General features: G+C 36.2%; 1 protein-coding gene across 4 annotated transcripts in view; it reads right to left on the reverse strand.

Annotated features, from left to right (window-relative positions):
• Positions 1-14,241, reverse strand: part of LOC135682461 (polypeptide N-acetylgalactosaminyltransferase 1) — a 27,840-nt gene that overhangs the window by 6,498 nt on the left and 7,101 nt on the right. For 3 of the 4 annotated variants that reach the window (XM_065197357.2, XM_065197356.2, XM_065197355.2), the window contains 5 exons: positions 5,836-6,002; positions 4,191-4,566; positions 2,656-2,773; positions 1,745-1,929; positions 1,122-1,269 (listed from right to left, as the gene is read on the reverse strand). In XM_065197357.2, the coding sequence (XP_065053429.2) occupies positions 1,122-1,269; positions 1,745-1,929; positions 2,656-2,773; positions 4,191-4,566; positions 5,836-6,002 (994 nt within the window). Of the gene's footprint in view, positions 1-1,121; positions 1,270-1,744; positions 1,930-2,655; positions 2,774-4,190; positions 4,567-5,835; positions 6,003-8,073; positions 14,230-14,241 lie in introns of those variants that run through there. The other variant, XM_065197358.2, reaches the window with a different exon arrangement.

Raw genomic sequence — 14,241 nt, forward strand, 5'->3', positions numbered from 1 at the left:
TTAATTGAAGGCGTATACAGCTCGCAATATTTTCGATCTCCTATCGCAAGGAGGGATTAGAAATTCTGATCGATTTAGAATTTAAAATTGAGGCGTCGAAAATGAAACTGTTGGAACGTTAGAAAGAAATAATTAAGCGAAATTATGGAGAGACAGAAGAAGCACCAGCTCGGCCATAGAGGACATATTTTTTATGAATGCAGAGGACGAAAGAGAAGAAAGTTAAGATGAGCTGGATAACTTTTTGGTTGATGACGAAGGAGCCAAAAACTGAAAATTGATATGTATTGGAAGCATGAACAATTTCCAGGAAATGTTTGGAGTCCATCGGTGTAAAACGAGACTTTTCTAGCGTTTGAAAAATTTCGGTAAGAAAAAATTTCAGTTTCAGAAAAATTCGATGGGATTAATATTCGGTTGCCCTGCTTCACCGAAAATAAATCCCACCGATGGTACTTGTTGGTACTTAATGTAACTCCAGTGTGAGAAGAACGGCGTGATGACGCACATAGAAGTTTTAAAGGGGGCGCTATTTTGCTGATACCAGGTACCTAATTGTAGATGCAAACCGATTCAGTGCTTGAATGCCGCTAGCGTTCATTCAAATACATCTTGATTCATCAATTCAATTTCGGTCTCATTTTTAGTACAAGCTATGCATTAGCCTTTATTTTCAGTAAGTCAATAATTCGTCTAGTGCAATTGAGTTGTACGATTTTGTCTTTGAATTGATGGATGATAGCTTGGTTGAAATATTTTTTCTTGCATTGTTAATCGTTGCAGGTATCTAAAAACTTTGGTTAAGGATGTCGATTACACTTAACGATAGAATTGAGTTTAATGCAAATCTCCGTCGGTACCTGCCAAGAAAGTATTTAACGCAAGACTACATTGTTCCTCATTCACAAGCTCGAAATTCAGAGGTTTGATTACATGTTCATCTATCTTGCATTGATGCTACAGGGTAAAAGCAAATCAGTATAGTGAAAGAATCATTGAAATCTCATGAAATCTTTCGACTCAGCCAAAAGCAAATCCAATATGGCAGGAGCTGACGCCATTTTATCAGTAACTCTGTTTATTGAGATTTCTGTGAAAAATAACGAAATCTTTATTCTTACCTCTCCGGTTGCTATGTAATTGTCATCAGGTATCTCTAATTCCGGATATATATTATCTAAGTACCATTTGAAGGTTTTACAACCTAGCTGTTTCCGCAAAGCTAATCTTTCAGTGACGTCATCGTGCTCCTTTCTTTTCAAATCAAACCTGCAAAAGTTAAAAGAAAATAAGACAATGAATAGTGTGTTAAAAAGAGAAAATGAGACCTTATTTTGCGCGTCTAAGCATTTCTGTCACTAAGGCAAAATTTCTTTCTTGAAATAATTTTGGTTTGATATGGGTGTTGGTCTCCATAATCGTCCTCCAAAATACATCTAGGCATTAATGGTTGAGAATAATCAAAATAATCCATTTATTTTTATCAGTCTCTAAGTTGTTTTCAAATCTTGGTACGAGCATCCAACGTGCTTCACGGCTACAAGCCATTCTGAAGTCACTTTTCCACAGATCATAGGCTCTGTGGAATAAACAAAATCAAAATATGAAAATATTTATTCAAGTATCGATGGATACAACTTTCATTTATTGCTCAAATCCAGTTCGTGATTGTACGTCCAATGTTAAAAATATGTAGAAAGATGTAAACTCTTGGAAAATGATCCATTGATAATCAGTGACCAACCTAATATTATAAAAATGCTTCGAATAATCGTCCATCCAGACATCTGCTACCCGCATCAAGTTCCTACTAACGACATCGCCATCACGCCCTTTGCGATTCGGAAATGAATAAGGAAATCGAGGTCTAAACACGTGACCGACGCGAGAGCAAGGTAGCATTTCGATTGAACCTCCACACATCCAAATCTAGAAACAATAAAGAATTATTGAACTAAGCACCTAAAAAGAGTCGAACGATCAATAAAATAGCTGACACTTAGAAATGATTCACATCGCAGTCTAGTGTTACTGCCTGATAAATGAAATGCTACATTTTCTTATGACAAAATATAATGAAAATAACTGTTTACTAGTCTGTTATAACATGCTCGATGCCGTAAAGGCAGAGCTCTACACGTTTTGATATCTAGAACAGGATGGTTCTAAGTAGCAACTCAGACGCAAGTTCATGCAATGAAAGACATTCTATGTTAACAGCAATGTTTTTGATGTCCCAACGAGCGTTTTGGTGGCCTAGGTGAGTTTCAAATAAGCTTAACCACAACGTAAAGGGCAAAGAAGAAAAAGATACAATAAAAAAATTTTGAAACATGCACAGTTTCTTATTAATAAATTGGATATTGGATATGGCCAAATTCCAAACTTGTTTTGAAACATCGTATTTACCCATGGAATGTTTCTAAAAACAGTAACAGAATCGTTCCAATATTAAAGATTAGCGATCATTTGATGAGAGCTGCCTTAAACGTAATCCCAACTAAAATAAGTTTATTATTACGATCACCAGTTAGAAATCTAGTTATCTATCTGAATTTACATTTGGAAAAGATTGTAGGGCCTCAAGGTCACAAGTTTTCGCCCTCAGAAACCATCCCTAATTATCAAAATAAATAAGAACATATCTATACATACTCTAAAAGATATTTCGATATTCTCTCCTCCCCATATGTCCATTCCTTGGTCATACGTGCCTATTTCTTCAAAATATTTTTTGTCAATCGAAAAAAGACCGCCAGCCATAACAGGAGTCCTGAAAAAACAAATATTAAGAGTTGATTAGGACCGTGCTAAAAAAAGATTAAGCTATGGGTATACTTTTATTAGGACGAGAAACAAGAATCTGTTACGTCACAAAGCAAATCATGCGATATTGTCAACGTTGAAAGATTCACAGAATTTGAATTTACAATAGTGTCGAGTTATATGTTCACCATTAATATATGTTATGAGTCTTTCACGGATCAGAATCGATAGATGCAGCAACATAAGCAAGAGCCTATTCTGGCTGTCTAAATCATAAAGACGTTCTGTTTACATTAAACAATTTTTCAGGATAACTCTTTAAATAAATTGTTTCAATTGGACTTTCAAAAGGACTTCTAGATCAGGATTTATAGATGACACATGAAAGGCATGACTATCTGATGGTGTTTGCTACGTTTTATTCCGAAGGGTTCAGAACACGATAGCAACTAATCTACGTCTACGATTGGCTGTAAATGTTAATTCACCAATGATATGCGAGCATCTTTACAATCCAACATGGGCAAAACCGTACAGCTGATATGGAAACAGATTTTGCTGCATAGATCAATTTAAAAAAGAGAGCTGGATAAATGCAATCCTCTTTTATCGCATTATGATGCATACGCATCTGCTTGTGTTTAATGTATTTTGACAATTCACAACGTGTCTTGCAGATCAGCTGTGATTAATCAAGACAAAACTGCCCAAATCAAAAGCTAATCTTTTTCCAAATATCTTCTTCTGGTGAGATTCTCATCAGAATTTCAAATCGTGGTAACCATTCTGGCTTAAATCTGACAATAGACGTGCAGTTTACAATCTAATGACATTATAAAACATATGTTAGCTAAAAGTTAATCGAATTCCTCAGGAATAGATTTCAATCAAGCAGGGTTTGCCTCCATGGATAGGTACTTGAGCAATATGAATTTAAAGATGTTTGCTTCATAAGAAGCCCTTGGAAGTCTTAAAAGAATATTTGACAACGCACTGAAATACCCGCCTTAGCCTTGGATTACAACAAACTACACTGATTCAGGGGTACAAAGAGACCATGTCAGATCAGGCTTTGGACAAATTCGAGAACATTCACAATCATATGAAAATAATAAATTATGTATAAAAGTTGTTTGTAAGTAAAATAGCTTACAAGTGCAAGTGAAGTTTCGAAAATCAGCAAAATAGTTAAATAGTAGGAACAAAATCACCCAGCCCTCCCATGTGTAAATAAGCATTCCTTTTTTGCCGCTATAACAGCTAACGAATAAGTACCATCACAAATCTTTTTTCAAATCCTGGCTTTTCAAATAGAAAAAGTTTTGTATCATATTTTATTTCTAATAATTGCATCGACAACAAAATACTTTGTTGCCCTGAGACTCCAATAAACATTACAGGAGGATCAAAATGCCGCAACCTACTTTATGCCGTCTGTCTCATCAGAACGCCTCTCCATTTCATATTGTGGTATAGGCCTCCAAGTGAATTCCAGCCTCCACTTGAAAACGCCTCTTTGAAACGGTTCGGGAACAGCGTTGTAGTGAAAGTTTGTTTCACTGATTTCGTCAATAACAGGCATTACAACACAGCGTCTATCTTTCTTTATTCGTGCAAGGAGAGGCTCAACCCAGCCTATCGTGCACTCACAATGGGCATCAAGAAATGTGAGGACGTCTCCCCTCGCTTTAGAGGCTCCCTGAAGCCTTGCTCGAATGAGTCCTTCGCGCTTTGATAGCCTTATGATTCGTATCTTTGCTAAATTCATGACATAATCGTCTAGCCGCTGCTTTAAGTCATCTGCAATCACGATAAGAATTGACTAATATTGCGTACAATGTATAGTACCAAATAAACAAAAAAAGTTAAACATACACCCTCCTTGATCAAGACTCGAAGTAGAATTTTTGTGAGTTCTTAAATTGGTGAAAACCCACGAAAAGTATGTACAATACAAACTCCATGTGTCCATAAGCTTTCACAGGCAGTTTGTCAAGACGCTCCTCATCCTTACTCAAATACTCCCTACATTAAACCTAACTCTATTGTAGAACACTAGTGAATCATCGCTAGGGTTGAAAATATTTCCAAAAATGATAGAAATTAATAGCAGTCTAAAATTGAAATTGCAAGAGCTAGATGCCTGGCGAACCATCTAGCCAAGTGGATTTTGTGGCAGAGTAACATTTTTACCAATAGAGATTACTAAAATCGACATATTTTTATCAACTTTTTGGTAGAGGGCTTTACCATGAACTTCACCCCTGACGTAATCACCAGAAAACTTTCCATTAGCAATTTCGTCAAAAACCAGTCATCTTGATACGAAGCATCACGATTCAGATCACGCGATTCAGAAGGCAATGGCACACGAAATAAATACAAAATATTCACACTTGAAACTGTTTGGACTCATAGCCATATATCTATAATTCATTATCAGCACTTATAGTGTGAAGCATTTCATTTGCCCTCTTAATTTTTTACCGTAGTATTAGCTACCAATTATTGGTGGCAAATAGTTTTACCAGACCAAATTGATTAGTCATGAATATTTTATCGACAACGTTTTTTAGTTAATAGGATTGGAAATGAATGTGAGCAATTTCCAGCAATATAGAGTCACTTTGTATTTTCGAAATGCTTCTTAGTCGCTTCTTAGTGAATCGAAGTATCCGTAAAAGGGCAGCCGCTTCAACGCAGAGTTGCAAGATTGGCCTTTTTAGCAACACTTTCAATTGAAAGAGCATTATCATACATTGAAACCCCAAATATCATATACTATCACCTAATCTAATGATTAGCAAAGAAGATTATCAAAACACAAAGTTTCTCAGCTTCTTCTTCGAATTTGGAAAATTATTTCAAAGGCATGTGCATATGTACTACGCTTGTAGAGTGTTTTTTGAGTAAGTTCTTGATTTACCCTTTTTATGGCCCGGGTTAGTCATCCGTCTGGCCTTATTTTGTAATTCCAATTTGGCAACCCTGTGTGATGGGCTGCATCTCTGTTTCTAGAAATGACCGCTTTATAAACATTCTGTTCAAATGGTATGCTTAGTTGCTTACCCCTTGTGCTTGCATCATCTACCAGGATAATTTCTTTAAGGTAACGAGGTGGAGTCCTGTTAATTACACTGTGAACAGTTCTGAGAAGTGTAGACCAAGCTTCATTGTGAAAGCAAATAATAACACTTGTTGTCGGGAGATCTGGTATGTACTTCTTCACTTTGCACCTGTTGAAAAAAGCAAAAGTGGATGTCAATATTTTCAAATTGCTAAGAAAAGGAAAGAATATAATGTTAGCTTTAAGTGGTTTGATCGATCGCAAGAAGTTTCGAAACACAGGCCAACGGTTGTTTGTAAAATAGGTTATATTCTAGCCGATACTATTAATCTAAGTGTTGGTTGAGCCGACGGTAGACTCTAGAAAAAACCTAGAGTTGCGAGGTAGCCATTTTGTATTAGAGATTTTACTGAAAAGCATGTACGGTCTGGCAAATGAAATCTAATAGGCTATCAATTAAAAAGCGAAGTGCCAATCAGCAACAAAACAAAGCAAACAAAACTGTAGACTGCCTCTACGCTTAGAGCATAAATGTAAAAATCATTGTCTCTTGTGGTTTTTTTTCTTTCTCTACAGGAAAATTTCCAGACTATTTGAAGGTTACTGCGCTAGCTCATGTCTACATAGGTTTCGTTCCACCTGTTAGCTGTAGCATCGAAGCAAAGAAAAATATTTAAGAAGAAGGAGACAAAATCATGTCCCACAAGCATCTTAAATAGTTCCCTTGCTTTTTCTATTTTACTTTCCTCCGCATCTATTGCCGAAGTTAATAATTCCGTTCATAAGAATTTGCAGTTACTTAAAAAAAGGCTTATATAGAAATATTATCCCTTAACGGTTACTATAATTAATGCAAAGCATTTTGGTAGGCCCCAGATATAATCTTAAAAAGTTGCTATCCAATGTTCTCCAGCCTTCCAAAAAAGGTCAAAGACGACAAAATAACTGACGCAAAATCACAGAGATCACAGAGAGCGGAAATTTGGCAAAATTTCAAAACAAACGGAAAACGTAGCGATTTTTATCATAACCAACCTATCTTGAGTTCATTTTGTGTTGTTTGAGCTAACTTGCGTTATGTATTTCTATACAATAATTTTATAGTTTCTTAGATAAAACTTCATCCCGTGTAAAGAATCTTAGGGTTAAACAAATTAAATTAAATAACCTGTATTTCTGACATCGGAAAGCGATTTTTCATACAGAATTCCTCCTCTCCTCATCTTCTAAAGAGCATTAGTAAGTAAACGGAACTTTATCAAAATTGTTACAGTTAAACTCGTGAGAATATACACTGCACAGGGGTATTATTCCTTTGCTTACAGAAGATCTATATCTAATAGCATAAAAAATCGAAAATGAAAACACAAAAACCAGCTCAGCGATGCTTAGATCTGCCGGCATTTCTGCTTTTAACCATTCAAATATGAATAAGGTAAACCTCAAAATTAAAAAGCCTGTGAGGAATTTCTGAATAATTTATAGGTTAGTAATTATCTTGTATTTTCTATTGAGTCCAACTCCCATTGCAAAACGAGTTTATATAAACAGTGACAAAGTTCTCAGCCTTAGTTATTTACCTGCTTTGCCCATTCATTGAAAAATCACTTCAGGCAGAAATGAATTTTCTGTACACTGACTTTTCAGATCAGCGCAACAGAGAGATTTCTTTGAAATTCACGTTTTAACTGGTCCAAACTCGCTGCAGCTGAATAATTAATGTCAAATGAATAAACTTACTATATTCAACTAGCTTACGGAGGAGCCGGAGTGAATCAAAATGAAATCAAGTAACATGTTTATGACCCTATGTAAATCCCAGATGTCGTTCAGTTGCAAATGTTGAGATTTTTTGTCAACTTAGTCATGTGGTTCAGTGATAACGTGGAGTTTGCAACTGTTCTAGGTTAAGATGTTTCCCGGTATATCAAATGAAATAAACATAATTTGTGTGAAATTTTAAAGTTGATAATCTAGCACAGATGTTTTTCTGTATCTTAAATGCTAAAACTATTGGCAAAAGGGGTCTCTTCCCGACTAAAATTCCTTCAACACATCTTCCCAGAATGGAATAATTCAATTTAAATAGTTTAATGTGCGCCATTCAGTCCAGTTTTGCTGATTTAATGTTTGATGTAACGATGTTTAATAAAAGAGAATTTATTTCATCCAAGGTACGTTAGTTTGCAAAATATGAGTGGAAGAAAAAAGAATAAAAATGAGAAAGGTTTAGACCATACTTGGCCTGCCTGTAATCTTTAAGCCTCCTATCCAATGGAATCAAATCACTGGCCAGGCTATTGAATGCATGCTGTTGATACCCTGTCTGTTCTTCTTTCATTCGGAAAAAAGGAATTACAACTCCTTCACCATTCTCTCCAGGTAGAAGATGCTTCCTCCATGGGCTGTTATCATACATTGCTAACACAGGCCCACTATCATTTGCAAATGCAAACGAATCTTCATAATCATCGTCGCTGCTTTGTTCATGAATGGAGGCTTCGCTTCTAGCAAAATACTCCTTGACTCTCAGATCTCTTGAGAAACCAACGTACAATATAATTACCGTCATCCATGTCAAAATCACAAAGCGAGATTTCCTTAAACGAAGTCTTCGAGGGAACATTTCAAATGATTTTTCCTGAATCCTCAACTTTCTATATATTCAAATCACGATAGACCAATTGTTACTTCATACAAGCCGATCTGCCTCTGTTATCGCATCTTGCATTATGTTACAGTTGCACATCAGATATTTATCTTGGATGTTACATTCTTTACTTATGACTTGAACAAAGCTTCATCGTGAGCATGAACAACTCTGATACCTAACAATCCATTGAATATAAACTGCGTAGATAGTTTTTGAAGATTATGCAAAATACACTATTCCATTGCAAATGAAGATCATCAAGGAGACTCTTCGGAAAACTTGATGAACTGTAAACTGACAGATCAGATTCGAAATGTTCTCAAATCCTTTGTTTGTATCAATCAACTACAGTTAGATAAGCAACATTTTGTCATACTTCCATTGGCGCAACAGCATCTTCTACACGAGTGATGTTTACAAAGCGTTGAATTAAATTCAACATACATTATTCTTTGGAATTCTAGTAATTAACATTTGCTGGTGTCGGGTCGGATTGAGTTTGAACAGGTGTTTGTCAAAGCGCCTGAATGGCCCCTCTGTCTCAATAAGCTGTTACTCTGCGTTGAGTCCCTTGTTGAACAATTGTTCAACTAGAATATTTTCCTTCAGCATTAACACATATTTTACTGAAAGACATCATGTTGAATATCTTTGGATAATAGGTTCAAATTTAAAATCACGACGTTTGATGGCCATGAGCCTCTGCAATGTAAGACTTTCTTTTTTAAACAGTCGCTGCATCCGCTCATCGCCAAGTTTGACTTGCTTTTCACCGGCTCCTTGGGTTCCTATCTATTAAATACTTAAAATCGATAGACAGTACTTCAAATGTGCAAATATTTCTAGCCACGTTATTACTTGCGTAGTTCCGTTTCCAAGGGAACACGATTCTTCTTTGAAACTCATCACAGACCAATGTTGTGAACAAAAACATGTCCATTGCTAGCGAACTGGAGTCCACGTGCTGAAGAACATAATCCAAGGCTGCACAGTAGCTTTATCCGTGCTTGAAGCAGATGAATCAGTTTTTACGAGCAATTTTTTTCTAGTTAAATCAGCTGACCCACAAAACACGCGAAAACACGCCCATTGCTGAGAATTTTCGTATGGGAAAATGTTTTGGAAAATTAATGGCAAGTGACCTAGAGAGTTGGCAAGAATTGTTTCAGCAAAGATTTAATTTTAGTAGTAGCTGAGAATTATACCACTTAAAAGAGCATATCCCTTTCTCTTCATCAACAAAATGCAAGAAGGACTACCTAGTTATAATTTTGCTACAAAAAATCATCCCGTTACAGACAAAAACACAGAAGTCCGCAAAAATGCTGGGTTGTTGAAACTACCTGTCATTTCATTATAAAAACATTTTCCTGACTTATTCTAATCGATTCTTTGACAGTGAGTGGTGAATTTTTATTTGTTAAACATTCCATTTTCAAGTGCAACAATTGAAAAATCCATTTACAAAGCTATGATTGAGCGACGGCTTTCTATTTATCGGATGTACTTTTCCTCCTACCGGTTGGTCACCTTTGCAACCTACTCTTTTGTACTGATTTTATAAACAGTCTTCAATGGAACACGATGGACTATGGACTTGAAATGTGGCTTGCTTATTGTTGTCAGCTTCTTTGATAGCTAACTTTGTGATCTGATTATTTATAAAATATGATCAGGCTTGCAGCGCCTATTTGATTAAAAAGTAAAATGAAATAATTCAGATAAATTCTTACGCAATGGCTACAATATCATATCACGCAACGAAAGCTGTTTATTTTACAAACATGGATCAAATAGAAGTAGCAATCAGTTTGAAGCTTATATATTCACTCTGCAAACAGGCGTAATCCTGTTCGATAAACCTAACCAAGTTTTTATTAATACTACTAGCATTATTCATGACCCCTGCCACTGAGATAGGCAGTAATCATTAACAGAGAGGCGGGTCAGGGAGCCTTCAGCCCCCAGTTATTCCACAAAAAATACTTAAAACCATTCGCTCCTAAAATTCTTCAGTTGAAAATAGTGCTTTCTAAATTCAATCCTAATCAATGTTATCCTAAAATTACCACACATTTCTGCAATTGGGTCTTCTAAGTCCCGTTTAGGGTCTTTGGGCTGGAATATTGCGTTAAAATTGTGTGTTTTATAGCGCAAATGAGAAATAAATTGATCATTTTCATAATATTGATTCATATTCAAATTAATAATTAAAGAGCAGCTAAGAAAATTTTTGGAAAGAAACATGACACATGGTTTCGCGGACTGCCCGAGGTGCCAGAGCAACTACCCTAGGTACCAGAGCCACATAATTTCGAGAACGCAGAAGATAGAAGTGAAGCGTATCCGTCTCTTTGCCTCTCCGCTTGGTTTTCGCGCTCGAAATTTGATGGCTCTGGTACCCAGTTTACATAGCAACATGTCTGGAAATGTAAGAGTGGAGCGGAGAAGTGGAGGAGCATTTGGTCGCAAAAAATGATTGTAGTTCTTAACTTGTTAAATTGCTTATTCATTAAGGTATTACTTACTTGAAATCAGCGATTGCTATGCAATATAATACACATTAAAATCGCGCTGTTAAAGCTATTGTTATCGTTAATCTGCAACAATCCAATACCATCGTCCCGGCAACTATGAAAAATCGGCGCTTATGAAAATTAATCAACTGAAATCCTGGTTGGGTTTTTTCATTTTTATCAGAAAATAATAAGTATTTAAACAGACTCCACGCATTATTATAACGCATTTTCTTTAATGACTAAAGCACACAGATTAGTGTTAAAGCAAATTAACGGAACGGCGACAAGCATAAACTTATTCATTTAAAGAATAATAAAATTTGGGGAGAAGGCCAATTTTCTTAGTCTTTTGCAGGTGTATTGCTAAGGAAAAAAATTTAACAGCAAATGAAGCTTATCAGAGGTCTGGCTTCCCTATTCAAAGCAACATCCTGAACGACAAATTCATTTTCTTAAAAAACAGGCTGAAACATAGCTGATGGATAGATAGATAGAGATAAATAGGATAGATAGAAACAAAGTTCTTACTAGAAAAATACGATATCTCCAGGAACGCCCGCCATAAAAATTGCCTTTAAACAACAAGTATCAAGAACAACAGAGGAAACCGCATTTTTCTCACTTTCTTGTCTTGTAAATAATTTTGAGCTTTCTTGACAAAAATAAAGTTGCTTTAGGTGGGGTGATAAGACAGGGGCGATCAAATTCTTTCAGGAAGGGGTGTTAACATGGTCACTAAGCGACATTGCTTTTGCTTTTTACTCAAGCTTAGTTAAACGAAGTTTAAGAAAGACAATTAACAGTTTCGTTTCTTCCGTCGACCTAACCATACCCCAAAAGTCCGTAAAAAGATATCCGCCATGACATTGAAGCTTTGACGTAAACGGAACACAAAAAGGAATTTTATTCCGTGCAAAACAGACGTCCAGCTGGTAGCAAAAATACGAGAGACATTTGGCAACAAGGATATTTGATTCAGATGACTAGGACGTTTGGTTTAAAAACATCCATCATTAAAAACATTTAGTAGTAGGGGCACTGTTGTCACATTCTGCGCTGCTTTACAATCTACAGAGGGTCCTCACAATCATAGTCATATGGCTATATTATCATCGATTATACAATTGGCAAAACAAAGAACACCATTTACACCAACCAGAGAGTTCCAATACGCCAGAAGGGCAATCAGACACAAACTCGATGTCACCAAAGGTTATTCTGGGTCAAAAGTTATCAAGCCTAACAATGCAGCGTCACCAGAGTAAAAAGACTGGAGTAAACAGAAAGAACAGCTTCTAGGGCTGAATTGTCCAGAAGGCTATTGCGTCCTATGGAGAAGTGAAAAATGGGAAACGCCATTTTTAGCAGTTGATTTTGAATCATTTGAAAATACCCACTCAAGTAGATATTTTGGAGATGAAAATTTCCCTCTTGAATTGAGAGGTCTTGGTCAAAATGTCCATAAACTAAATCAAATTATCAAGAATAAATCAAGTTGTTGAAAAATCTAAACGGTTTAGGACAATCATAAATGTTAAGTGCAGAGGTTAACTGCTATCGGTTATGAGTAAAAAATTGTACAGTTTCAATATACAGAAGTTGTTGTTTGGGTCTTTTAACGAAATGTGTTCTTCAACTTTGTCCAATTTTAAAACAAACAGCTACATGACTAAAAGATTGAAGATAAACTAGTCTAAAAAGCCTGTCGCATACCATGTGTTATTTCGAGATAGGGGCAACGGACACCATTATCTTCAGGGGGCATCAATGACATCTAAGCTTAAAAAAATATGAGAGCCTTGGTAGGGCGTACTTTCGAAAAAAAACGTACTTTCCTGGAGGATGAACTTTCCGGGAGAATGAACTTCCCTGAAGGGCAAACTTTCCTGGAGGACTTACTTTCTGAGAGAGTGTGGTTTCAGGGTTGGTGCGAAACAGAAATATGTGGGGTGCCAGGGAAAGGTTCCTCGCCCTTTTAAGTGCCGGCAACACCCGTTTTGAACGGTATTGCAAAAAAGAAATGGCACAGACATTTCGACCTCGACTAAATTGTCATCGTATAATCCAATGCTGTTATTTGTATCCTTGGCACCCCTTCTACTATTTTCTCGTTTATTATGGATGAATTAAAAAATCAATCATTACACAAAGTGGGGTGAAAATATCGACCCCAGCACAAACTGTGGCACCGCCCCTGTATAGTTTGCGGGATGCACGTTTGTATCAACGTATTTGCCTGCGTCGATGAAAAAGTTTTTTGTTAAACAATCCTATTGCTTGAAACGCAAACTCAAGAAGCCACGATATCATTATGCGTGAAAAATGATTTGAGCTTTAGGCCAATACAGAATAACTGTTACACGTTAACCATGACTCAATGCGGGTCGACATTTGAAATTTCTTATCTGTCTTCACAACAATCGTTTACATTTTAAATGGATCTGAAATAAACTCATATCAGAATACCATACATGGATACAATAATTCGGTGGGGGATTTTCGTTCATTCTCCATAGTGTGGGTTTATTTGGAATTTTGAAAAAACCAGATAAAGAATATATCTTGAAACCGAATAAAAACAAATTAAACGGACAAAAAAACCACTTTACAATGTATTTGCCTGGCAAGATGGGTTGATTTCATGCTCAGAGTATTTTTGCAGAATTTCGTTGCAACTGCTGCTTTCATGTACAGGAATCTTAGATTGAAAATTTTTCTTATAAACCGACCTGATTTCAAAAACTCATTCTTTACTTTCAAGACAAACGTGACATTTATCTAGCAAAAACATTTCATTAATGACTCGAGAATAAGGCAAACAGGCAAAAATAGAAATCAACTTTCACAAGCTGTTGGATTCAGTATGACATTGTTCACTTTGCTACATTAAAATATGGATAGACGATACAGGCTTATGGGCACCCCACTGTTTACGAGATTGTCAACGCCAAGGAGGAGGGGCTCTAAGTCTAACTTAATCAAGTGAACGCGCCCCTTTCTACAAAACTTTGTACAGAAGTGAAAAATGCCAATTTCGTTGCGCAGGGGACAAAAAACAAAGAAATTTGCCAAGTAAAGATACTTAATGGACGAAAAAACAAGGAAACGTAAGCTATAAAGCATTGGAAAATGTTTATTGAAACAGCAGTTTTTGCAGTTGTAACCAGTAGTTGATGACCAATCTGTTATCGATTGTTCTTAAAATGTAAACAACAAATAAAGAAAATAAAGCAGCA

This window comes from Rhopilema esculentum, chromosome 16 (assembly GCF_057945365.1).
Source record: "Rhopilema esculentum isolate cy_ngs chromosome 16, ASM5794536v1, whole genome shotgun sequence".
Classification (NCBI taxonomy): Eukaryota; Metazoa; Cnidaria; class Scyphozoa; order Rhizostomeae; family Rhizostomatidae; genus Rhopilema; species Rhopilema esculentum.